This window comes from Lathamus discolor, chromosome 1 (genome assembly GCF_037157495.1).
Source record: "Lathamus discolor isolate bLatDis1 chromosome 1, bLatDis1.hap1, whole genome shotgun sequence".
NCBI lineage: Eukaryota > Metazoa > Chordata > Aves > Psittaciformes > Psittacidae > Lathamus > Lathamus discolor.
In genome coordinates this window covers 69,547,046-69,571,967 of record NC_088884.1, presented here as the reverse complement: position 1 = coordinate 69,571,967, position 24,922 = coordinate 69,547,046, and the positions used below count along the sequence as shown (strand labels likewise).

Below are 24,922 nucleotides of genomic sequence, written 5' to 3'. Positions count from 1 at the left end.
TTTTTATCAGAGGGAACCACAGCACAGGGTTATCTGCTTTGTGTCTGACCTATAGTTGTGAAGGGGGCGAGTGTGATTATGTACCCTGGAAAAGACAGTCAAGAAAACATCCCTGATCCAACTCTCCCTTAAGATACATCAGGAAGACGCTGTCGGGCAGGTCTGGGGGACGCTGAGCAGCCAGCTCAGTCATTACAAACCCAAGACAATGCTTCATTTCCTTTTTCCCTACATAGTAGTTTTTCTTGTGATTTACACCACAGCTTATTTTGGGCACTGAAGGGGGAGGCTGCGGAAGCCATTCAGACAGAATTTGGTTTTCCCTTGTTAAAGCTCTGGGGCTGTGGGGCAATAGAATGTAACAGCACAATAGAGGAAGGGGAGTGCTAAGTGTGAGGTCTGACTGGAGAAGGAATACGCATCCCATTAAAAATGAATAAATGGAGAAAGGGCACTCTTGCTGACTTGGCGCTGGCAGCAGTAAGCTCAACACCAGTGTGATAGATTGGTCTTTCAGAGGTAGCTATTGCCCACCTTTGCCTAAAAAAAACTGTGCAGCAAAATGAAGTTTAATAGCATGCTTCCCCCTGCCCTTGTCAGACCATCACACTGAGCGTGCAAGCTAGCTCCTGAGACAATCCATCTCCTCCATGTCGTGGGTTCCTGAGATTGTATCGCGTTCTTCCTCCACTTCTTCAGGGCTTCCTGTGAAGTGCTGCTGGCAGCTCTGTGTCCTCATCTTCAAAGCCCTTCCTGGCACGGAGCCTATGCTTGGAGTCACCTACACCCCAGCTGTACTCTGCTGCCTTACGTTTCCATATCCTCTGCTGCTGTGCCTTGTGTCTCTAGGGCTGCTTGCTCCGGGAGTAGCCTTATGGATGAGCCTGAAGAAGATCCAGAAATGAGGTTGCCTGGTGCTTTTGTTCTTTAGCTGAAGTTAAGCTCGAATTCAGTCCCAACTGTGTTCAGTTCCCTCTTGGAATCCTCAGGGACTGTGTGGAAAAAAACAGGCTGCAACTTTTGTTCACGGCTTTTATCTGATGATTGTGCCTTCCCTGAGCTGGGAAGAGCAGTGGAGCGAATACCTCTGCCCAGCCCCCTGCCCAAACTTGGAAGCAGGAATTACCCTGGAATTCCCTTTTCCTGGGGGACCGCTCCATCCCCTTCCCTCCCGTGTTTCTCCCCTCTGCTCAGGCTCTAACTCTACCACCGCTTTCCCAGCCCTTCCGTCCTCTCAGGGGAGAGCCCGCAGCGCTCCTCCCTTCCCGGCGGATCGGGGCAGGCACCGGCAACAGGAGCGGACCCCGGCCGCCACGTGCTGCGGGGCTCCAGACCCCGCCCCCTCGCCAAGCCCCGCCCACCCCGACAAGCCGCGCCCCCCGGGCCCCGCCCCGCCCCTGTGCTCCCGGTGGCGGCGGCGGCGGCGGTGGTAGCGGCCGCCCCCATGTCGGGCCCGCGGGGAGCCCTGCAAGCCTGGTGCCGCCAGCAGTGCGAGGGGTACCGCGGCGTGGACATCCGCGACCTCAGCGCGTCCTTCCGCGACGGCCTGGCCTTCTGCGCCATCCTGCACCGGCACCGGCCCGACCTCCTGTGAGTGTGCAGCGGCCGCGGTACAGGCCGCGCCGCACCGGCCTGGCCACAGACGGGGTGCCGCGGGGCCCGGCTCCGGCCCGCGGTCTTGGGGGGCTGGAGGAGAGGTGGGGCTGGAGGCGCTGGGCCGGTGCTCCCTGCGCGGGGAGCTGGGGAGGCGGAGGCGCCGGTGGAAGTGGCTCCAGGCTGACTGGCAGGGAGGGACTGAGGCTCCATGTGCATGGGTGTGGGGGGGTCAGGGGCAGGGAGAGCAACAGGGGCTCTGTTACTTCCCGAAGTCAACTGGTACCGGGATGGAGCGTGCTGTGCTTCGGGGAGCGACCCTCTGACCTGGGCTCAGAGACGCGTCAAGGTCAGGGTTAGAGTCGTGTGGCTTAAGGCTGGGGAGAGAGCGGAGGTGGGCTAGGTCCCACTTCCCAAGGACCAGAGGCTTGCCTGGCTTAGGGATATTCCCAGCTGTCAGAGGCAGTCACTCTGAAACATGCAGAGCCCTGGGCCAGGTTGCTTCTTGCATTCCCTTCCAGCTTGTTTTCTGTGGATGCCGCAGTGAAAGCTGGAGGTAGCAATAACCAGCAGGGATATGGAGCCTTGCTAGCCTCCCCCAGCAAATGGCTCCGAGTTGAGTTTCCTCCATCAGCCCCCCTTTCGAAGGGTGGCTCTGAGGGGGAATGTGAGTTTCAGGAGGCAGCTGGTACGTTTGGGATTGCCTGGGGGCATGGTGTCAGGCTGGAGAAACTGGCTGAGCTGCTGGAAAGAATCTGCCCCGACCTGCTGCCATAACCGTGCCTGCCCCAGCGCTGCTGGGGACCCACCTCCCGTCTGCTCCAGTCTTTGGTAGCCCTTGCAGTACAGGTAGGCATTGCTCCACTTTGCCTTGCCTCCGGCGTGCACGCACTCCTCGCCTGTCAGCAAAGGCTGGCGGTGTGTCCCCTGTCACGTTCTGCTCCAGGACTGCTGGCTCTTCCTCTGAGGTTGCCCGAACTGACCAAATCCTTCTCTCTGAGTTGCCCCCGGGGATGGCCTTTTGTCACAGCAGCAGCCTCTCACAGGCAGAGGGTTGACAGTGACTCTGCTGAGGAGCTGCAGTGTCTGTGAGAGGGTAAAACCAGCCTGTCTTCTTGCAAGCAGAAGCTGAACAGGTAGGCTAGGAACCAAACTGCTGTGTTTCAGGGGGCTGCCACAAAACCCTCAGTGAGGCTTTCAGGAGCCACCAAGAGCTGAACCGTGTGATGGCTTTGCGTCACTCTGGGTCTTGAGGGAGCTGCATGCTCCTGTGTCCCAGCAGCTCCTGGGCTGGGGCTTGCTTTGATCAGCTGTTGGAGGGGAAGAGGCAAATTAAGGACAGGAGCACTTACAATTACTGTGTTTCTGAATGATTTCTTTAATGTAAGTGGCACAGTAACTGGGAACTGAAAAGCTTTTCAGAAAAAGCTTACGATAAACACCACTAAAACCACCTGATGCTTTCACATTAATCATATTTACCATCCCATTAGGCAGCAGCCGCTGCTCTTAAGTTGTCAGTGGGCTTAAATCTGCTCCTGGCAGATGTCCTAAGTGATGTCCTGACTTCGCAGGTCCTCTGCTATATTGTAGAGACAAAGGCCAGGGCCTTACAAGGACATAGCATGCTGTCGAGGGATTTTCAGAGGATGAGCAGGGGAGCAGCATCATTTCATCTGCTTCCAGCTTCTTCAGCCTGTCCCAATTTGGAAGTGGGTAGATCAGATCAGAGGCAGTAAATCTGACTGCAGAGGAAAAGTGGTTGCCCTTCTTTTCTTCTAAAGTGCTTTCAGTCATCCTGGTAATGGCATTTGGCAGGGGTCTGTGTGTGCATTTCTGACCTGTGTGGTCTTCCTCTGGCCTGTGTGAGACGGCCATGCTGCTCCCCAAAGCAGCTGAGTACAGAACTTCAGCCTTCCTGCTTCCTGCTGGCTTTCCCTTGGGTTGCAGAGGGGAGCAGCTCATATCCACACAGGAGCTGAGCTGGAGCTCTTTCCTCTACCTGTGTGGCACCACTGCTCTGCCACCCTGATCCTCCAGGCTCTCTTTTGCTGCTGTGGTGGCTGTTGGTGTGTCCAGGTTGTCTGACCCTGCCCCCGTGCCCCCGTTTGGCTGTGCTGGTGTGTGACACGCTGGGGAAGAGGCTGTTGTGAAAAGGCTATGTGGGTAAGTGAGGCTGAGGACAATTTTCTGTGTGACGCTTGATTTGAACACAATTGTCTTGGGATAAAGCATCTGGTATCAGAGCGATGCTCTCCTGGTGAGCTTCAGAGCTCTTGGAAACACTAGAGTGTTTGGGATTTCTTTGAAAGAAGTAGATTGGATGTGCTCAGTGCCTACTGAATCCAGCTAAAGGCGTCTTGAACTGACCACCATGGATGAGGTGCGTTCCCTGTGTGTTGAACCATGCAGCTGAAAGTCAAGCTCTGCTACTGTACACACCTCACTTGGATTCACTGCCTCACTCTTCTAATCAGGGAAATGGGAAACCTGGTTTTATCCTCTGACTGCACTGCTGGCTGCGTGATCTCAAGGCGAGACATTTAATCTCTTCTTTTTCCCTTGTCAGTTGAGCTGGGAGCATCCAGGCCAGCCTGACAGTGGACTGTGGGGATTAATGTTTGTTTGCTCAGTGCTCTGGAAATCTGAAGCATTAAATGAGTGTTTGCAAGGCATTTACTGCAGCTTAGTGAGGCAGAAATCATCTTTCAGCGTCCCAAGCAGCGCCGCCTCCCCAAAGCTCAGGGAATGTTCTTGGCATTCAGGGGTGAGAAGTCTGAGAGAACATGGCACGTGCCTTTCAAGTGCTGAAAGAGATGCAGACTTGAGGAAAAGAGACGAGAGCCGTGCTGGTTTGTGTCCCTGGAGCTGTGGGTTTGGTTACAGGCTGGATCACAAATCTCGTTTGTTCTTTCCCAAGTATTGCCTGCGTTTCCCCGCAAGACCTGGAAAGCTGCAGGGCCTATTATGCGGCACTGCCGTTATTATTTATATTTGAGGAATCCAGGAATTAGCTCTGGTTTTAGCTGTACCCTTCCCCCCTTCCCTGGGTCTGCTGTGCTCACTGGCAGCTGCCCGAAACCCCAGAGTGCTTAGTGGCTCTGCATGTATCTAATTAGGTAAAAGCTTGGGATGTTATTTGCATGGAAATATTCCTTCAGGATATGCTAGGATGCTGGGCTTTGCTGAGTCAGGGCAGTTGTTTAACTGGGACAGCCAGGTTCTTGTCTATTCTTACATCCAATCCCAAATATGTTGTCAGGAGAGGAGCCTGAGCGGGGCTGGATGAAAGGCTGCCGAGATCAGGGCAAGGAAATAATGTGACACATCCACGTGTGGAGGGGAGGGGTACATCTGGGGTGACTTTCCCCCATGCCTGATAAGCCATGCTCCTTACATGTTGGTACAGGGAGCGTGCCCAGAGCCGCAGGGATGTCACACCACAGAGCACCATGAGGGAGTGCTCATATCAGGAGTGATGGAGATCAGTGCAGTCCTGCTTGGCTTGTTTGGAGCAGGAGCTGGGAAATGCAGCAGAGAGGAACTGAATACGCTGTGATGCCTCAGGCCTTACACTGATGGACTTCAGTATCTCGGGTGAAAGCTGAGAGTCTGCAATCCTATGTTAGTGGAAAACTTCTATTCCCTTGCTGCTTGGTAGCCCCCCCTCCGTTACCATTTGAGCTTCACGTCCTCTCTGCTGGCATCTGCTTTCCCAGGCAGAATTGCTTTAGTTTACTAGAACAGCTTTAGTTTGCTGGGGCAGAGTGGAATGGACATGATGTTTCATCTGTCAAAAAATACTCTCTCAGCCCAGGCCACCAAGGAGCATTCAAGCTTCCAGCTGTATCACTCCCATGTGCTGAAAGTGAGGGTATTCAAAATGAAGGTCATGAATGTTTAGAAGGCGGTTGGTATATAACTTAGCTGTCATCACTTCTCCTGTGTTCCCAAACTGGTATTTTCTTTAAAAGGTAAAAAAACACCCCACAACCAAACCAACAACATACAAAAAAGTGCAGCAAGGTTAAAGGAGTTCTCTAGGGAATAAAAAATGACTTAGGGAAAAAACCTCTCCCAGTGGAAACTAGTCATAAATACAAAGAAGGCAGTAGTTTTAACATCAAAGCAAAAGCTGCAACTTGAAGCCTTTTCTCACCAGTGTGTAGAGAGGAAAAAGCTGTGGTATGTTGAAGAGGCTGCGTTCTGTGCATGCATTTGCATGAGCTGTCAGGCGCTTGACACAGAGTTGAACATCCAGCCCATCTTCTGCCTGTCCACCGCATCTGCTCCTGCAGCAGCAAGCGGCTGCAGTTTCATCTGTCTGGGAGGAAACTGCAGCAGCAGCCTCTTTGAAGGGGGGAAGTGTAGTTTTATGGTGGTGCAGGCAGCTAGGAAATCTTCCTGAGCTCATCCTGGGCTTCCTCTGCAGTGCTGGGAAAGGCACATGAGGGGCTTCAAGAAGGGGCTGGTTGCTCTGCAGTGCGGTGCTGGGGCATGCTGAGTTGGTGTTACAGGAAAAGGCAGTAAAATCCAAAGGGGGATGGAGCAAGAGAGGCTCCCTTAGCCCTTCTCTGCGGGTACATGGATGAGGATTCGTTGTCTCACACAGTTCCTGCTCACCACGGCTGGGGTGAGGGATGCATTCCCCACCTTGAATCTGAATCGTCCCTCTGCATCAGTCTCTCTTTTGCATGTCTCTCTGGGCCACTGGGGTGGCTTTGCCTGACCCCAAACCTCTCAGGGCTGTGTCCTCCTCTGTGAATCCAGTTTGCAGTCACACCAAGCTGCTGCATGAGGAGGTTTTTTTGGTAACAAAGCTGAGATCCTTGGCAGGAAGGGGCTGTAATCAGTTTAGCATGATGCTGTTTTCACACATTATACCCACGCAGACGGCATAACTAACTCCTTCCTGTATTTCTCCCCATCTATTGAAAACCTGCACATTGCTTTAACCTGCTTCCCTTTGCTCCTCTGATGAAGGCAGCTGATCAATCCCTGTGGCCAGGCTGATTCGGTCCCCTGAAGACACCCAGGGGATGAAGTGATGCCACAACGTGCCTGGGTTGGGAACTTCTGGGGCTCCTCTCTGAGAAACCCCAAGCTGCCTTGCTGAAAAGGCTGTGGCCACAGGCAGTTTGCTGTGTTCTGAGAGTGTTGGGGAGCAAGCAAGGACAGAGCACAGTTGAAGACCTCTTGTGTCACCCCAAATCCTGGGGTGACCTCAAACCCCCTAAGGTGGTGCGTGGAGGTTTATCCAAGGAGCCTTGTAGCAGGGAGAGATCTAGCACAGGCAGCTCTTTCCTTGAGGTGCGGAAATCTGCTTCCCCATCCTCCTCCTGCTGTTGTGCCTGAGGCCTTGGAGGGGCAAGTTTGGGGTGATGACGTGTGCCCTTCACTGCAGTGGTGCATGGTGCTCATTGAAATGTCACCCTGGTGTTTCTGCAGCTTTAATCGCAAGTGGGTAAAGAGAGACCAGAATGACATTTTAATTTCCTGCTCACCACCCATTTGGGACTTGCTTTCTGTTTTTTAATTGCAGTTTCCCTTTGGTTTCTTTATCCCTTTACAACCCAAAGATCTGCTTTGCCAGGGTTTTGTTTATCTAGGGTCTTACATGTTGAGTTGTTGTAAGGTTGGCTGTCCTGAGAGCCTGCGTGTGGTGGCATTGGGGCCCTTTTCCTCTGCATCTCGTGTGACTTTTTTTGTGCTTTCTCGTTTCAGAGACTTTGATTCTCTCTCCAAGGATGATGTCTATGAGAATAACCGCTTGGTAAGTCCCCGTTACTCTTTTCATGGAAGGAGGAAGGGACATGAGAATGACTTGGTGGAGGTCATGGAGTGTGGGAGGACTTTGTGACAGTGGTGAGGGTGTAAGGAAAAAAATCTGTACATGTAGGTAACAGGCAAGAGCTTCTGTGGAAACATAAGGGAATGTGAAACATCAGCTTCCAGCCAGTACTGCAGAGAAGATAAGACGGTTATGCTGATAGTTGCCAAGACAACATCTCAGGTGAAGCTTAAATGGTGCAACATCTTGACCTCAGCTGTTCCAGACTTGCAGGCAATGGAAGCAGGAAGCTAGTTTTACTCCAGCCATAAACAGAGGGGAAGGTCATACTGGACCTATGCTGGTCTGCAATGTTCCCCTCCTGCTTGGGACAGCTGGGGCCAAGAGCACAAGCAGGCAGTGGGGAATGGGGAGATGCCCAGCTCCAAGGGCTAGCGGTAGCCTTGTTTGGGTTCTTTTATGCTAAAAGACCTAATTGCTGCAGGCTCCATCTGATAGTCCATGGAGAGACTTTGGCCATCACCTTCCCAAGAGGAATTAAGCTAGGTCATCTGGGATTTTAGGATTAGGGCTCCCCAGTTGTGTCTTGGCCATGGCCTTTCCTAGACCAGTTGGCCCCTTTCAGCCATTAGCAGCAATCTTTTCCCATTCAGGAGCCACAATGGGTTTCTTGTCCTGTAAGTAACCCCTAAGCTGGGGTCTCTCCTTGCTGCTTGCAGCCTCATGTTCAGTAAGCCCAGAGAACCAGCTTAAAACCAGGCTGAGCATAGCTGGGTGTCCACAGGGGACATTTTATATGCCCAGTTCCTGCAAATACCCGTTTTCATTTATTTCTCTGTTTCTTTTCTTTAGATCCCACACCCTGCACAGCACCCTGTGCCCCAGAGACCAGGCACCTTCAGTCCTTATGCACACCCTGCACCTGGTACCTCACAATTCAGTGCCCACACTACTCCCATCCCCTCCTGCCTTGCTTTCTTTTCAGTCCCTTCCATAGTCTCACATATCCTCCCCCTTGGACATCAATGTGGATACACTGCCCTTGGCACAACAGCAGGAAGGCCAGCATACAGCCAGTTGTCCATGAACCACTAAATGAAGACCTCTCAAACAGCTATTTTCCTCCTTCACACCTTCCTTTCAAGTACCCTCATATGCACTTGTAGGAGCTGTGTGCTTCTTATCACAATGTCCTTGTCATTTCTACTTGCTGAGACATAGAAAATTCCTGAAGTAGCCCTTCGAGCTGGGCAAGCAGCAGGCTGCTGGCTGTTGGGCCAGAGTGGCTGTGTTAACTGTGAGAGGGAAAGATAATGGCACCCCAGAGCATGAAAGGATGGGCAGAGTCAGTGCTTCTGTGGGGTGAGCATTTGGAATGGCTGAGGACACTCCTCAGTAGAGCAGGTGTTTGGCTGTGTCACCGCAAGTATCTGCCAGCCCTTCATAGTGCCAGCCAAGGCTCTGCTGGGCTCTTGCATGAGGGCACTGGTGGCGTGCCACTTCCATGGGTTGAAGAAATACTGGTTTGATGTTTTTCCAGTGAAAACTGAGGCTTCCTGAAATTTACCCCCCCTGTCCCAGTGCAGCAGCCAGATGCCAGGACCCTTCAGGTGGGCATTGCAGGGGCACAGGCAGCTGGAATGTCTTGCAGGAAAGGGCAGCGCCAGCAGCTTGCTCCCTTGCTTCTGTTGGCCCCTTTCCAATCAAGCGGCATGTCTGGGATCCTTGGTCCCTCAGGGATGCCATAGGTTTATTACGTAACCTTCCTAGGGCCCTTACAATTTGATTTCTCTGTTATTTTTCAGAGAGCATCAGGTTTTGTCTCCTTAATGCCTCTTTCTGCTGCTCTTGCAGGCCTTTGAATTGGCAGAGCGGGAGCTGGGCATCCCAGCCCTGCTAGATCCCAATGACATGGTCTCCATGAAAGTCCCCGACTGCCTCAGCATCATGACTTACGTGTCTCAGTATTACAACCATTTCAACAACCCCAGCCAAGGTGAGTGTCCTCGTACCCCTCTGGCTTCCAGTTTGCCCCTACTTGAGTACAGGAAACCTAGTATTACCTTGTGCTTCCTCCTTGCTATGGCAAATGGGAGCTGTGTGTGTTTGTGAGGAAGGAGAGGAGCAGGTAGTACCTGCCTCTCCTGGATCTTGTTGGTGCCAGTGAGGAAAGCCCGAAACAGGGAGTAGAGTAGGGTGAGGTTTCACAAGAGCTGGGGAGTGATTTAACAGCTCAGGCTGCGGAAGGAGGAATGCCTTGTTAATCCACCCTCTGCAATCCATTGGGTTGGGTCACGGCCCCTGATGCTCATCAGACCCCTTTGTGATCTGCTTTAACCCACTAAAATGAGAGAAAGCTTGATAGGCAACCGGCCTACCACAGCCATATTTTATCACATCTGTAAGTGTGAAAGGACTGGAGAACAGAGGGAGGGGAACAAGGGTTGAGTGTGTCAGATCACCTCATCTGCTTTTGCAACCACAACCTGATTTGAGTCTTGCTCTGAGACACCTCTTCCAGGGCAACCCTCCTGGGTGGAGATGAGGGCTTCAGGTCTCTTCTGCTCTGCTCTCGAGCCACAGCATCAGATAAATCTCTTCCATGTGCATGTACTTCTTCAGGGATGCTGGCCTCCAGCCAAGGAGGGGGGGACTGGTGTGTGAGTGCCAGCCCTGATGGGCAGGAGATGCTTGCAGACGTGCTGACAGCCTGGAAGCCCTGGGGCCCATTGAGTCACAGCAACACATCAGCAGCTACCCGAGATGCTTTGGGCTTTAAGCGTTGCTTAGGGAGTTGGTTACGAGGAAGCCAAGCAGCATTTGATGTAAATAAAATCACAGTGAGAGGCTGGTATCCCTGGTCCACAGAAGGGGATCCACAGCAGGGCCAGCCTCTCTGGCAGCCTCGCAGCTGACCCATTATTAGATTGTGTTTGTCTCTTCCACTTAAAATAGGCCCTGAAGTGTTGGGAGTGGCAAGTCCTGTCCTATGTCACAAGGCTCGATGATATTTTTCTTTCCCCCTCCCCTTCCCCGCCATGGGCGGTGTGAGTCACTGCTGCTCTCCGTGCCTGATCCTCCTTTGCCTTCTGCCTCCAGCCAGCGTCCCTCCGCCTATGAAGCGCCCAGCTGCTGACTCCTCTCCTCCTCTGCTGTCCCACAAGAAGCCCGTGGCTGCAGCTGAGAGTCCCCCAGCACCACAGGTACCTAATCTCTTGATTTAAAGCCAGCCTGAGGCAGTGGTGCTCCCTGCGCTGCAGGTGAGGAGATGAGAGCCTGTCACAGTGGAATGGATCTTTGTAGGGGCTACCTGTGTATCTGGGGTGGGAGGGGTGTTTGGGATTTTGGTTCCTTGAAGGACCCATCTGAGAGTGTGATTTCTCTAGAAATCAATGGACTGAAATCCATGGAAGTCAAGAGGTTGGGCAGATTGGTGCCAGATTGCCTTGAGCCACTCTGGGGCACAAGTACCCTTCTTCCTAAGGGTTGATGACTCTGTAGATGAGTAAAGAGCAGGAATTTGGGATTAGAAGAGTAGAAAAGATGGCTTTTTCTTTCTTGGCCCTTTATTTCAGGTTTTAGCAGATGTCCGGGATGGCACATTTTCCAAAAAGAAGGGCTTCCTCTTGCAGGTCCCTGCTGCCACCTGGGGCTTAGATTAGTCCCTTCCACAGTCCTTCAGCCCTAGAAAGGGGCAAGGCACTTTTTGGAGTGGCCTCCTCTAATTTGGGAAGATGCAGTCTGCCTGTGCCTGGATTTGGGGGCAGCTGTTCTTTGCATTGTCAGACCCTGAGGTCAGATCCTGAACTGTGCCACAAACTCACAGCAATGGCCTTGCATAGGAACAGCTGCTCTGGTGGAGCAGTGGGCTGGGGAGCAGCTTGTGGCTCCCATTCTGATCTCCCCGTGCATTGTGTGTCTCAGGACGATGCCCCCTCAGACCCGCTGGAGCGGTCCCAGCGCACCACGCTCAGCAGTACCTGCACAGCCTGCCAGCAGCACGTCCATCTGGTCCAGCGCTACCTGGCTGAGGGCAAGCTCTACCACCGCCAGTGCTTTAGGTATGTTGTGACCAGGCCTGGAGGGGTTGGACACTCTTCTCAGCAGACTGGGGGTCTGTGGCCACCCTGTCTTTGTGTGTGTCTGTGTCCTTGGGTAACATGGAGCATCAAAAACAGTGCGTGAGATGGTACTAGAGTGGGTCTGTTTGCCTGCCAGCCCCCTGTCCCAGTGGTCTGAGTGAGCCCTTGTATCCAGCTCTGTGCTACTTGCCTCCCCTGCTCTCTTGCACTTTCCCACTTCACTGACTTGAGATCCCTGCCCCTGGTGCTTCTCCCAGTTTCATAAACCAGGATGCTCTGCCTCTTTACCACCTGCCTCCCACCACCACTTTCCAGTGAGGTCTAAGCTAGGGCTTCCTTCTACCTACACTTCACATCTTCAACTGGATATACAGGCTCCCACGCTGCCTGGGGTGGTGCTGAGCACTCAGAGGAGCATCTGGGGAACTGAAGATTGTTACCAAACTGAGGAATGAGGGATTAGGCGTCAGCAGCTCTGTGGTTACTCCCTAGGTGCAGGTCCTTACCTGCAGCACTCATGAAGTCATTTCACTTTGCTTTCCCTGCTCTGATGATGAAGGGATGAGATCTCTTATGTGGACCATGGGACATGAATTGGCAAGTGCGCAGCTGGCATCTGAGGACAGAAATACTGAACCATTGGGAAGATGCAAGATACCTGCCTAAGCCAGCCAGGGATGTGTCATAGAAACAACGTCGAAGAAGGGGAGCTGAGCTGGGGCCCATCAAGCTTTCCATCTGCAGCTGGGACAAAAGCAGGAGCTTTGCAGATGGAAATCACTCATGGCCAAGAATAGGAGAGGTGTCCTGTCTGCCTCGCGCAGCTCATGGCCCTTCAGATTGAGCAGCAAGATCCTTGTGTTTTGCCTCTCTGTGCTTTTCTGCTCTTCTTGTTCCACACACACATCCCCACCCCTGCTGATTCATGGGTGCTGCTTGGTTGGAAATGTCCTGTGGCAGTGTTTTCTGCGGGTTGACAGAGATAAAACAAAGCTCTTTCTGCCCTTGTCTGAACTTGCCACCTCTTCATTTCATCATACCCCTTTTCTCTACAGCTCCCGTGTCCTCAGACTTCTGCTCTAGATTTCAAAGGAAATCCCAGTCAACTGGGCACCCAGAGCAGAATTCCTCACCAAAATTACCTGCTTGAAATGTAGTCACCTGCTGCAGACGGCAGGTATTCCAACAAGAAGGAACAAGCTTGGTTTTCATGGGAGTGCTTGATCAGCCCCTTACCCTTGGCTCTCTTTCACGGATGTTATCCACCTTCATTCCCAGGTGGAAAAGGGCTGACTTGGTTGCCAACACTGGGTATTACACTTGTGCCTGGAGGGTTTCATTAGGGAGGATTCAAAGGCTCAGCCAGGAAAGAGTGGATGATCTGAGGAGGTGTGGCAGACAGTGAAGGACAGGAAGCTATTTAGCCTGGTTTCAACAGGCAAGGCAGAGTGTAAGAACGGCCCTACTGCATTATTTCCTTATCCTTCCAGCCAAATGCCATAACCGTGGTGGGGTCCATGCTCAGCATGGTGAATGTGAGACCAAGCCAGGACCCTTGCCCACCACAAGGCAGCCCTGTAGCCAACCTGTATCGGTTCTGAACCAGCTGCTCCATAATTCCAGTCGATACTCCCTGTTTCACGAATGGTTGATCCCTGTCCCCCTTATGGGCCACATGTGATCTTGTAGTTCTGTCTCCAAGTTCAGCACCAGCTGCATCTTTTCCAGTAAAACTGGGGGTTTCTACTTTTCCAGGTCTGGAAACCATGTCCTATCCCAATACCAGCTGCTGCCCTTCCACAGCTATTCAATCCTTCCTGAGTTAAAGGAGGAACCCAAATGCGCACAGTATTTGAGTTGAGAACTCTCCATGGGTTCATACAGTGTCATGGTGTCATTTCTCTGTTCCTCTCCTTTCCTGAATGACTTCCTCAAGACTGCACTAGGATTTATTTAGTACTTCACAGCCCAGGAGCATTGCCTTCCCTGAGGGGCAGGATGGTGCCTCCCGTCTCATGGGGCTCTCTCTTCTCATTGCAGGTGTAAGGAGTGCTCCAGCACACTGCTCCCTGGGTCATACAAGCCTGGGTCAGAGGCAGGGACTTTTGTCTGCACACAGCATCGTGGTAAATTGGCCATGAGCGGGAAGGTGGAGAGGAGGCCCAGCCCAGACCGGCAGTCGCCAGAGCTAAGAACTGAAACTGGGGCTGGCAGCGCGGGTGAGGATGGCTTCCCTACAGCAGCAGAGGTGGGGAAGAGTGATGGTGATTCCCTGGAGAGCACGGCGGAGACCCGTGTGCCTGCAGAGGGGCTAGCTAGCCCAGCGGAGAAGGCCAGCACACCAGGCAAAGCAGAAACAGCGATGCCCCCTGCTCCTGTCTTCCAAACTCCGCCCAGACCTCCCCTTCCCAGCAAGCCCACAGCACTCCCCCAGGACAAAGCCAGCTCACTGGAAGGACGGCTCAGAGACACGCGGCCCACCCCTGCCCCAAGGAGGGGCACCGATGCCTCAGCCCTCTCCCCTCCTACCTCTCACCCTGTCCCTCGGCCCAGGTCCACTCTGCAGAGCGAGGGCAGCGAGTGTGTGCCTGGCATGGTGAATGGTAAGAGCACAGTGATGGCAGGAGTTACCTTCACCTCTCTAACAGCTGAGGTGTGATGAGTTTCACTCCTCTGCAGCCTGACACATTTTTGCCTCCACATGAATCTCAGGCTTAGACACCAGGCCTTTGATTGTCAGCCATCCCCATAGTGGGGAGAGCATGGAAGGTTTCTTGCCTGCCTGCTCCCTTATGTTTGACCAGGGGTGCTGCCAGTGTGGAGGGGAGGTGGCAGTCCTCGGGCAGTTTGCAGGTATGGGGACAGAGGGGCATGTCAATTCTCCAGGTGCAGCTCCTGGGGTAGGTTAGAGAGAAAAAGGCAAAGGGGATGTTTGGGGTTAACTTGACTGACTGCACTGATGGTAGGAAGAGCACCAGAAGTTCTTCAGAGAGTGGGAATCTCCCATGGGAAGATGTGTAAGAGGTGCCTCATTGATTTTACTTCTTTCTTCATGTCCTTTTGGTGTTGTGACAGTCTGACCCTGTGTCTTTCTAGGTAGGGTACCTGAACCCAGCCCCCCTGTCCCAAAACCCCGAGGGAGACCCTGCTCCTCTGATCGGTACGTCCTTGTGTTCTCAGATGACATGCAAAAGCCCTGTAGCAAGTTGGGGCTACAGGGACACCTCAGCTGTGGTCCCCTCTCCCACTTCTGTCAGCCCCTGCTTTTATGAGGATGTAGGCTATGATCAGGTCTTTTTGCCTGTCAGGCTGTCCGTGTTTGTCCATACCTCCCAAAGCTGCTGTCTCTTAGAGTTTGTAGAGAGTTTGGACCTTCAGAAAGATGTTTCTGTGGCACACACAAGCTGCCAAGGGCCTTCTTAGATGGTCCTGCTTGTGGGTGCTGAGAAGAGGGCACTTTTCTGCCCTGTGGAGGGTTTGTCACAGGAAAGATCCAGTGCAGGGATGTTGTGAGTGCCTGGCTGCAACCTTTACACCTCCTGGTCTCTTACCCAGGAGCACACTGGTGCTGGCTTCTTCCCGCCTGCTCTTGGGACAGAGATTGCACAAGCACTCGCATTTGCAACAGCCAAGGAGCGGGTGCACATGGCAAGTGATGGCAGCTTTCCCGATGAGCAGTGATTCACTGAGCCATGGTGTGGGCTTGCTGTGGGCTGTGCCTGCCCAGAGGAGCAGCAGTGCTTCTAGCCATGGGAGTTAGCAAAGAGAAGTCCATCCCTGGGATGCTCAGATGATAAGGTGACAAACAGCCTCTGAAATGTAGGAGGGGAGTGTGACCACAGAGGGAAGGTGTGTGATCTCAACTCCCACTCCATCCACAGTCTGGGCAGCAGAATTGAATGTAGGAACAATGTTGGGAAGAGGAGAACAGCTGTGCCCATACCATAAAGCTCAGCCTCAGAGGCTGCCATTTGGAAACCAAAACACTGGGCCCAGTGGCCAAGTCAGGCAAGCTGCTTCCTTCAGGCCCATAGGTTAGCCTGCAGAGACTGAGACCCTTTGCGTTTGGGGAAGACTAGGGCCAGCCTTGGACAAGAAAGCTGCTTCTGCATGGGAGACATCCTGCTCCAGCCATCCTTTCCCCTGAGGGCCAAGTCCCTGTCCTGTGCCTCGCCATCCCAGCTTGCCTCTGCTCTTTGCCACCTCAGTCTCTCTTTCTCTTCTGCCAGTGCTGGAGCTGCTGCGAGAGCCAAGGACCCACCGTGGATGGCCTTGGTGCAGGCAGAGCCCAAGAAGAAGCCAGCTCCCCCTCCTCCCCCAGGCAGCAGCCATGAGACCCCAAGTAGGACTCCAGAGGAGGAGGATGGGGAGGAGGTGGGGAAAGCCAGGAGTGAGGAGAGCAGGCCTGATGCCATAGAGCCCAAACCGTACAACCCCTTTGAGGAGGATGATGAGGAAGAAGAGGAGAGCGCTGCCACCCAAAAGAGCACGCCTGAGCAGGAACAGAGCGAGGCTGCTGCCAGGCCTCTCCACCCCTGGTATGGCATCACTCCCACCAGCAGCCCAAAGATGAAGAAGCGGCCAGCTCCACGAGCTCCCAGTGCTTCCCCGCTAGGTGAGCTTCCCCTGCTCCCTTATCCCTCCTCCACAGCACCCTGTGCAGCCTCTTGGAGGCTCCTCCTTCCCCAGGCACCTCTGCATCACCCTGGCAGGCCAGGCCTTTATGCAGTGATGGTTGTGCTGGGAGTTGTGCTAGCCATGTGCTCTCTACCCACTGGAACACCTCATTTGCAGACAAGACCTTTGTGCTGGAAGGTCCCTTCTGTCTTCTCTGAAGACAGGCACTGGTTCCCTTTGCGCTCCAGTACATACCACCATCCTCTCCTGCCTGCCCCCCTGTTCCGCCCTGAGCTCTCCCTTTGCTTTGCAGCCCACCACCCCATCTCCAGGCTGTCACATTCTGAGCCATCATCCTCCACCCCCTCTCCAGCCCTCAGCCTCGAAAGCATCAACTCTGAGAGTTCAGCCAAGTTGCTGGGTGACACTGATGAGGCCTCGGTGCCCAAAAGTTCCTCCGAGCCCACTGTCCACACGCCGACGGCCACCAAGACCTCCAGCACTGACACGCCGCTGGCCAGCGTCTCCTCCAGCGAGAGCCCTGCTGTCCCAGCCAGCCTCTCCACCAACTCCTCCCTCTCCTCCTCCAGCGAGCTGGCCAGCATCAGCAGCGAGGTGCAGCCCGGCACCCTGCATGCCAGCAGGAGTGTGTCCACCGGCAGCTTAAAGACCAGCCCCAGCCGGCAGCCCCCGAAGCCTCCAGCTGGGGCTAGCCCTACACCCATCCTCTTAGCTTCAGATGGGGGTGCTGGAAGCCCTAAGACACCTGCCTCGCCCAAGCCACAGCTGAAGGTGAGATGGTTACCTTCCACTCATCCAGATCGGGGGCTTTTCTTCCCCATCCATCACCCAGTGGGGATCATGAGTCCAGGCTTGCCCCTTTGGTAGATTTGGTTTATGATGCCCTGAAAGCATGTGCTTGCTAAATGGTGGCTCTGCTCATACTCTGCCTGCCCGATGTGCTAGAGAAGAGGCAGGATGTCATGTGTTCAGAGCAGATAGGAGGGGAACCATGAAGGAAAATAATTCAGCATCCTCGTTAGGGAGATGCTGGGGAACTGATGCCAAAGAGGAGCACTGCTGGCTTTTGCCCCATGGCTCAGCTGCTGGTGGAGTGCTGTGTTCCTCCTCTGGGAAGATGTGGGGCAGAACAAATCCTAGGGCTGCCCTGTCCCCTCAGTCCCCGCTGTTGGGATGCTATGTCTCTTCCCTTTACTGGACCCTCACTTACCTCCTTTTGTCCCCCGTCTCCAGTCTTCCTGTAAGGAGAACCCCTTCAATCGAAAGCCATCGCCTGCTGCCTCCCCCTCTGCAAAGAAACCTCCTAAGGGCTCCAAGCCAGCGCGTCCTCCTGCACCAGGTCATGGCTTCCCACTGATCAAACGCAAGGTAAAAGGGTTCTTGGGAACCAGGGGTAGAAGGCAGCTTTGTGCTATCCCCCAGGGCCATAGCTGTGTACATGCACCCTGCTGATGCGTCTATGTGGGTAGGGTTGCACGTGGCTGGATAGGATGATGTCTAGGCTAGACCCTGTTGGTGGCAACACCATGGTCTCCCTTTGATCCAGAGTGGGGTGGGGATCTCGAATCCATGCCTAGGTGGAGTGTTCTGTTGTCCCCCTGCCCTCGTTAGTGTTGATCAGCCTTTGGGTTACCACTGGAAACTGGATGTGGGTGATAATGGCAGTCTCTGCCTTATGGTTTGGCAGGTGCAGACAGATCAGTACATCCCTGAGGAAGACATCTATGGGCAGATGGATGCCATTGAGCAGCAGCTGGACCAGCTGGAGCACCGTGGGGTGGCCTTGGAGGAAAAACTTCGGAGTGCTGAGAATGGTATGTGGGTTGGGGTGGGCTGTCTGTGGGTGTGGGGCAGGATGGACTGCCCTCCGTCCAGCCAAGGAGACAGAGCTGTGACTTCTTCCCTGCTGATTCTGGGTTTGGAAGAGCAGAAGGAGCTGTACTGGGCGCAAGGAACGGTCACAGGCAGGCCCTGGACACGGAGATGTCCTGAGGGTGGAACAGTGGGAGAAGAGATAAGGCCTCTCAGGGGCTCAGGAAGAGGTTCGGGTCAGGTTTGCTGTAGTGCCCCCCCACTGGCTGGACAGAGCCCAGCCTGCTGCAGGGTGGTAGGATCCTGCAGGGCTGGGGATGGCTCTGAATTGTCCTTTTGCTTGGCAGACAGCCCAGAGGACAGCCTGCTTGTGGACTGGTTCAAGCTCATCCATGAGAAGCACATGCTAGTGCGCCATGAATCGGAGCTCATCTACATGTAAGTGTGTGGGGAGGTAAATGTTTTTGGAGGGAGCCCTGTCTCAGCCGTCCTGAAACTACTTCCAGGGGAGAGCCTGACACGGCCTCCTTGCCTGGAGAAGGGAGGGGAGGAGTGCAAGCAGATAAATCTATCCAAACACGGTCAGAACCGACCCACTGTGAGTCACCAGAGCCCCTGCAGCATCTCTTCAAGGAAGGCCTTGAGCAGCCAGGGCTGGTCTTGCTGTTGCTTGACTCTCTGGCTATATTGGAGAAGATCAGCATCTTATTGGCTCTTTCCAAGCTCACCCTGTACTATGGGATGATGTTCTGCCTCTCTCGAGCCTGGCAGTTTCCCAACAGCGCCCCTTTCCTTGCAGCTTCAAGCAGCAGAATCTGGAGCAGCGGCAATCAGATGTGGAGTATGAACTGCGTTGCCTCCTCAACAAGCCAGGTAAAGCATCACTCTGGATGCAGTTAATCTCCGTTTTACCCTTGGGCATCATCCTGATTCCATTTTGTGATTTTGTGCCCCCCTTGTCTCAATCTCCCCTGTCTACATGGGCATCAGGTGAAGAGAGACATATCTGTAGGGATGCCAGTGCTATCAGCTGCCTCTAGAGCCGCTGTCCCATCTCATTGCATGTCCTAGGCTTGTGCAAGGACATGCTTCTTTTACCCCCATGGGATGGCGTCTGCAGTGCTCTCCCATATAACACTGCGAGCCCAACTGGCCCTGCAACATGGCAGGATAGCACGGGACCATGCTAGGATATCTCTGCCCCAAAACTCTGAATTGCAGAGCTCCTTCAGCCATTTAATTGCCTGTTGTTCCTTGGGGTTTGGCTGGGTAGAGAAGGACTGGACTGATGAGGACCGAGGGAGGGAGAAGGTGCTGATGCAGGAGCTGGTGACCATCATTGAGCAGAGGAATGCCATTGTGAACTGCCTGGATGAGGACCGCCAGAGGTGAGTGAGGACTGGGGTGGCTGAGGGAGGGGGAAAAACACAGCCTATCTGATTCAGTGCCCTGTGAGCGGCCTGTGGGGGTGTCCCGAGATGTCCCTGTTGCTGATGTCTTTCCCAAACTTCCCAATCCTTGTCTGTTTGAATGCTTTGTGTAGGAAAGACAGGGCAGTACATGCAGCACATCAGATATATCCTGCTGGTAGGAAATGCTCACAAGACAGTGATGGATCTGCCACTCCATGAATTAGAAGTAGGAGGTTCTGTAGCCTCAAACAATAGAGCAGCTGTTTTCAGGGCTGAATTGCTGACCTCTTTCCCATTCTTACTTTCAGAGAAGAGGAGGAAGATAAAATGTTGGAAGCCATGATTAAAAGGAAAGGTAAGAAACATTGGATAAGATCTTTGGAGCGATGTTTTCACTGCTGACCCCAGCAAGGGGCAGCATAAGCCATTGATGAAACTGTGCAGGAAAGAATCTCTTCTGTGTAGACTCTGGAGCTGTTCCTGCAGGGCTGTTAAAATTTGGGGCACAGTTGTGCTGTGCACCCCTGTTATCACAGAATGAAGTATGCATGGCGTGGAGCGCTTTCCTTCATGGCTGTCTTGCCCCTGTCGTTGTGCGTGTGTGTACAACCATCAGCACCCTGCAGTAATAACCTCCCTTTGCAACCCCAGAATTTCACAAGGAGACAGAGACCGAGAGCAAGAAGAAAGGCAAATTCAAGCCCATGAAGGTGCTTAAGCTGCTGGGCAACAAGCATGACTCCAAGAGCAAGTCACCCAAGGAGAAAAGCTAGAGCAGGAGAAGAGCAGCAGCAGGAGGGTTGTGCTGCCCGACTGCCCTGGCCTCCCTGCAGCTAGCTGGGATTCCTGCCAGGAAGGGGGCTTGGCTCCCTCCTCTCCCCTCGCGTCTCCCCGTGCTCCCTCCCCAGGCACTGGAGCTGCTGGCCTGGGGAGATGCCAGTCCTCTGCCTGGAGTGAGGGACTCCGACCAAAGCACTCCCCTTCCCAAGGCTGTGGAGGAGCATGACCGTTCCCACTCTGTGAAGCCTTGCTAAGGAGGTGAGGAGAAAATGGATTTGCTTTTCGGATACGTTACCCCATTGCGTGTTCTTGTCATTAACTGAGAAGCAAGCCAAGGAGTTTTGTGTTTGTGGGAAAACTTGCACTAACTGCTCCCTCCTTGTCCCTTCTCCCGCTCTAACTGTGACAGTTCCACGTGCCTCCGACCTCGGCCAGGAAAGGACTGGGCCTGCCTGTCCCTCCCTGCCTGCCTGCTTTTGTCCCCTTTCTGTCCTGTTTTTAACTTTGAGAGAAAACTCTGGCATTAGAGCCAGGATTCTTTGGGTTTTACGGGCCTAAACTTAACTGTTAGGAAAACAGTCCCACATCACAAGGCTCTAGAGCCACAGCCAAAATCGTAACTGGTGCCCTATTTATTTTGAGCTGTCCCCTCCCTTGAGCGTCAGAGCTGGGTGGGCTCCTTTACTGGGCTGAGAGGACCCAAGGGGATGGTATACAGCCGCTAGGACATAGCTCACGTGCCCTACTCAGGACATCTTACCCCACACTGCTGCTAAACACCACTGCCGTTGGAGGGAGGGAGGAACGTTCCTTTTCCAGGCAAGGGCAGAAAAGCTCAAGACAGTGCCAGCAAGGGGCACTAAGCTGGTGCTCCTGCCCACCAGTGCCACCCTTGAGCGGCTGGGGAGAGAGGCGCAGTCACAACTGACCTTTGCCCAGCTTCATCTGTGTATGCTTTAGAAGTGTGCAGGGGTGGGCTGGTTGTTTTTTACACCTCCTTTACTAGATGAATTCAAACCCTCCTGAAAACTTTTTAAACCCCTTATTTTATTTGTCGCGTGTGTGTGTGTGTGTGTGCGTACATCGGAGGAGGGAATGGCAGGCAGTGTTCTTCCAACCATCCCTTCCTCCTTCCATTTTTGTTTCCCACCTTCTCCAAGGCGAGGAGTTATTTATTGAATTGTCAGATCAGTCTGAATTAGGGTTTCATGGGTGCTTGGTTGGTCAGGTGGTTCATCATGCCTTCTCATTTGCAAACCAGACATAACAAGCCCCAAGCAATCTGCTGCAGTCCCTTCTCAAAACCCAACAGGCTTTAGCCAAAATGCTCTCAGAGCAGAGCAGTGCCTTGCAAGGTGGCTGCCATAGCATTCTGGAAAGGGATCCCTCCCTGAGGAGGGATCCAGCCCCTCCTCTGTGCCAGCATAGCCCCCATGGCCGGGAGGTGGCAAGCTCAGCCCTGCGCTGGTGATGCCATCCCACTCTTGCTATACCCTGGCAGGCTGATGAGGAATAGTGGGAGGGGAGATCCCAAAGCACAACTCTTCTCCAAGGAGAAACAAATCCACTTTAGAGCCTGCTGTCAGGTCACTGTTGCCAAAGGCCATAGGGATCACTGCAGCCTGACGCCCCTTGGCCCTGCGCCCGGTCCGGGGATTGATTTGGGAATTATACTGTACTAACTCCGTGACTTCCATTCACCTGAACAGAAATAAAAGAAACATTGGATTGAAAAACTGGTTGCAGCTTAGGTTTCTGATTCCTTTGTGCACCTTGTGCTGTCCCGGGGACAGGGTGTGCTGCCTGGCTTTGGGAATGTCTGATGAGTATTGCTAAGAGGTAGAGGATGGGATCTTAAAGAAATTGGAAGGTGGATTTTATGCTGAGATTTACACAGGAATAGCAGGGCAATCATGGTCAGCCTGCCAGAGGGCAGAGGCGGGCTATGTATGAGGTGAGCAAACAGCCATTTCAAGGCTCTGTGGGAAGCGGGTGACAGTTCTGCATAGTTCACCCTCAGGAACAAAAACCCACAGCAAGCCTGCAGCAGCAAAGACCAGCAGGCATGGGCTGAAGTCCCCTCTCCTCCTCACGTTTGTTCCAGATCAGCTGCCAGTGAGAAGTTCGCTAATGCATACAATCACACTGACCTGCAGCACTGCTAGAGGACAGTGCTTGCACAGGGCCACGTGGCTGCATCTTTCTTCCCTGGAGCCATTCCCAGTCATGGGGATAGGAGCAGGTCGTAATGTGGGTGGCAATATGTGTGTTAGCATTGTGCTGTTGCAAGAAACCTCCACCTCTGGGTGGATGGAAAGGAGTGACTTACTATCGATGGATTGCCATGTTCTGAGGCATTCCATAGGCAAAAGGAGGCTCAGCTTTGTCATATTTGGTAGCTGTTGCTGTGTTTTTTCATGTCTTTAATACCATTAAGCAATAAGGGATCATGTGTGAGGGCAGGATTTTATAATAGCTTTCTTCTGGCATCAGTTATGTACAAATTGCTCCTGCCTTCTGGCTTTAGGCAACAGGAGGTGCTGCCCCCTCTTTGGGCACAGGCACAGACCAGCCCTTGAGACTTGGATTCTAAGAGTCTGGGAAGAAGTGGGAACAAATCGCACTTGTGTTTTCCCTTGGCCTAGTCATGGGGATCAGATTTGTTCCCACCAGGGAAGTCTTTTGTCATGATCTCGTCCATTTCCTCACTTCTCTTCTTGTCAAGGATTTCCATCTCACGCATTTTCTGCAAAGCACAAAGGGGAAGGGCTGAGCAGGGAGAAAGCTGGCAAGCTTTGGGGTTTTTTAATTCTTTTGCAAATCCCAAGAACAGAAGTTCTATTTCCCTGATTAAGTTACATGCAGAGATGGAAAGCAACCCTGAAGACCTCTGTCCTATGCCATGCAGGGAGGTAGTTCTCTGCCCACTTATCTACTCGGGTATTGGAGGACACTCTGCTTTAAGGTCTCTGACAGTAGGGGTTCACATCGCGTACTGTACAACCAGTGCTGCCAGGGCCTTCGCATACCTGTGAGATTTCAGTGAGGATGATCCTTTGATACTTCTTGCCCTGTCCTAGAGCTTCCATCTCTGCCAAGAACTCTTTTCTCTCCTGAATTTCATTCACCACTGATGGATAAGAGAAAACAGCGTGGAAACACGATTCAGGTGAAAGGCAAGAAAACATGTTTCTGCCTAGATCTGAACCCCCAACTTCCTAGCTCTGTTTGAGCAGCAGCCCCACCAGGGGAAGGGTGATGTCTGCTGTAATGCCGATCTTGCTCATGTCATCAAAATACCTCAGTAGTCCCTTATGCAACGTAAAATGTCGCCCCTGCCCATCTTTTACGGCTCCCCATCTTGTAGGAGTGGGAACTTTCTAAGTTTTCTTTGTACCAACAATTCTCTGTTACTTGTGGACAATTTAACCAGTCTGGATGGAGATAGAACCTGCCTAAAGCTGTTGAGGTTCATTAGTTGACACACATCACCCAGCGATGGCAACCATCTCTGCCCTCAGCCCTAGCACAGGCACAGAACATGAGCTGCTGCTTTGCAGTACAGACCTGAAGTCAGCTGGTCCAGACCTTGCTCAATACAAAGCACATGGGTATTTCATATGTGCCAAGGACAATGCTCATCTTGCAGCAAGTTGTAGAGGATACAGGGCAGGCATGAATCCAGCCACACTGGCTTCCCTGTGGCAGGGACTAAAGCACCCCTCTATATGTGTTATCCTAGTGTCAGCCACCTCTGTGCTGCCCTGGCTAGTGAAGGGCTGGCTGGGGTGTGCACACACATTGAAGATTCAAGCACAGAGAGATATTAGGCAAGGGTATTGCCATCCCAGAATACACTGCAGCCAAAGTCCATCATTGCTTAAATTCTGCCTGACATTTCAGCTGAAGTGAAAGAAAAGAGCCCAAAGCAGTCAGGCTGGTGAGCATCCTAGCCTATGCTGAGTTACACTGGCTGGAAGGAGGACAGGCATTACATGGGCTTCCTGCACAGGTCTCCCTGCGCATCCCTTGGAAATTCCCTGGCAGCCCAGGGAGCTTGAACCTGCTGGCAAACCTCTTGCAAGGATTGCAAAGAGGCTTGCAAACCAGGGGAGCTTGAAACTGCCAGCAGTGTAAGTTCTGTGAGGATGGTGGGGTCACAGCACCACAGCAGCAGTTCCTTTCTCTTGGAAACTGGGCTTTGTGCCTCCTTCAGCAATGGGCTTCATGTTACCAGCCCCATGGCCTGCCAGCCCAGCCCTCAGAGGGAGCCCACTTCCCAGGCCTCCCGCCTGCCTTCCTCCAGGGAACAGTAAGACATACATTCTTCAAACCGGTCAGGCTCAGGGATCTCCTCTTCCTTGGTCTGAACCACCACTGGCTTCACCTTGTGCTCCACCACATCCTTCCCTGTTGCTAAGATGTTTTGGAGCCTTTGCTTCTCCTTTTCCAGATCTCCTGTGAATGCCGAGAAAAAATTGATCATAGGCCTGTCTCCTCACAGAGGAGCCTGGCCACAGCACTTCCCTCCTAAGGACACCAGAGGAAGCACTTACGTTAACGACGGACTGAACTGCACAAGCACTGCAGGGGCATACAGAGCCAGCCAGACTGCCCTCAGAGGTTTGATTCAAACTTACAAGCTCAAAAATCGCACAGTGCTCCCATCTTATGCAAGGAGTGTGAGTCATAGAATCCCAGACTGGTTTGGGTTGGAAGGGACCTTAAAGCTCATCCAGTTCCAACCCCTGCCACGGGCAGGGACACCTTCCAGTAGACCAGGTTGCTCCAAGCCCCGTCCAACCTGGCCTTGA

General features: G+C 53.1%; 2 protein-coding genes across 4 annotated transcripts in view; one reads left to right on the top strand and one right to left on the bottom strand.

Moving 5' to 3' along the window:
* The first annotated feature begins 1,378 nt into the window (after positions 1 to 1,378).
* MICALL1 (MICAL like 1) lies at positions 1,379 to 21,844 on the top strand. 3 transcript variants are annotated; one of them, XM_065678500.1, is made up of 16 exons: positions 1,379 to 1,590; positions 7,318 to 7,366; positions 9,239 to 9,380; positions 10,484 to 10,587; positions 11,309 to 11,445; positions 13,507 to 14,069; positions 14,563 to 14,626; positions 15,696 to 16,081; positions 16,457 to 16,875; positions 17,338 to 17,472; positions 17,792 to 17,918; positions 18,264 to 18,354; positions 18,716 to 18,789; positions 19,190 to 19,304; positions 19,637 to 19,683; positions 19,980 to 21,844. In XM_065678500.1, exons 1-16 carry the CDS (start codon positions 1,445 to 1,447, stop codon positions 20,099 to 20,101), a joined length of 2,721 nt encoding a protein of 906 aa, XP_065534572.1. In that variant the 5' UTR covers positions 1,379 to 1,444; the 3' UTR covers positions 20,102 to 21,844. The 3 variants fall into 3 exon arrangements, with proteins under 3 accessions (XP_065534572.1, XP_065534562.1, XP_065534583.1); XM_065678490.1 differs by having other exon boundaries at positions 16,397 to 16,875; XM_065678511.1 differs by lacking the exon at positions 1,379 to 1,590 and adding an exon at positions 8,237 to 8,309 and having other exon boundaries at positions 7,328 to 7,366; positions 16,397 to 16,875.
* C1H22orf23 (chromosome 1 C22orf23 homolog) overlaps positions 21,136 to 24,922 on the bottom strand; it is a 5,257-nt gene continuing 1,470 nt past the window's right edge. The window contains exons 4-6 of the mRNA XM_065678546.1: positions 24,432 to 24,566; positions 23,138 to 23,238; positions 21,136 to 22,854 (exon numbers count right to left, since the gene is read on the bottom strand). Coding sequence (XP_065534618.1) covers positions 22,750 to 22,854; positions 23,138 to 23,238; positions 24,432 to 24,566 — 341 coding nt within the window. The 3' untranslated portion in view covers positions 21,136 to 22,749. The remainder of the gene's footprint in view (positions 22,855 to 23,137; positions 23,239 to 24,431; positions 24,567 to 24,922) is intronic.

Coding starts and splice junctions, on each gene's coding strand:
- MICALL1 (XM_065678490.1), top strand. CDS start 1,445: ATGTCGGGCCCGCGGGGAGCCCTGCAAGCCTGGTGCCGCCAGCAGTGC. Junction 11,446..13,506: donor TACCACCGCCAGTGCTTTAG/GTATGTTGTGAC, acceptor TTCTCATTGCAG/GTGTAAGGAGTGCTCCAGCA. Junction 19,305..19,636: donor CTGGATGAGGACCGCCAGAG/GTGAGTGAGGAC, acceptor TCTTACTTTCAG/AGAAGAGGAGGAAGATAAAA.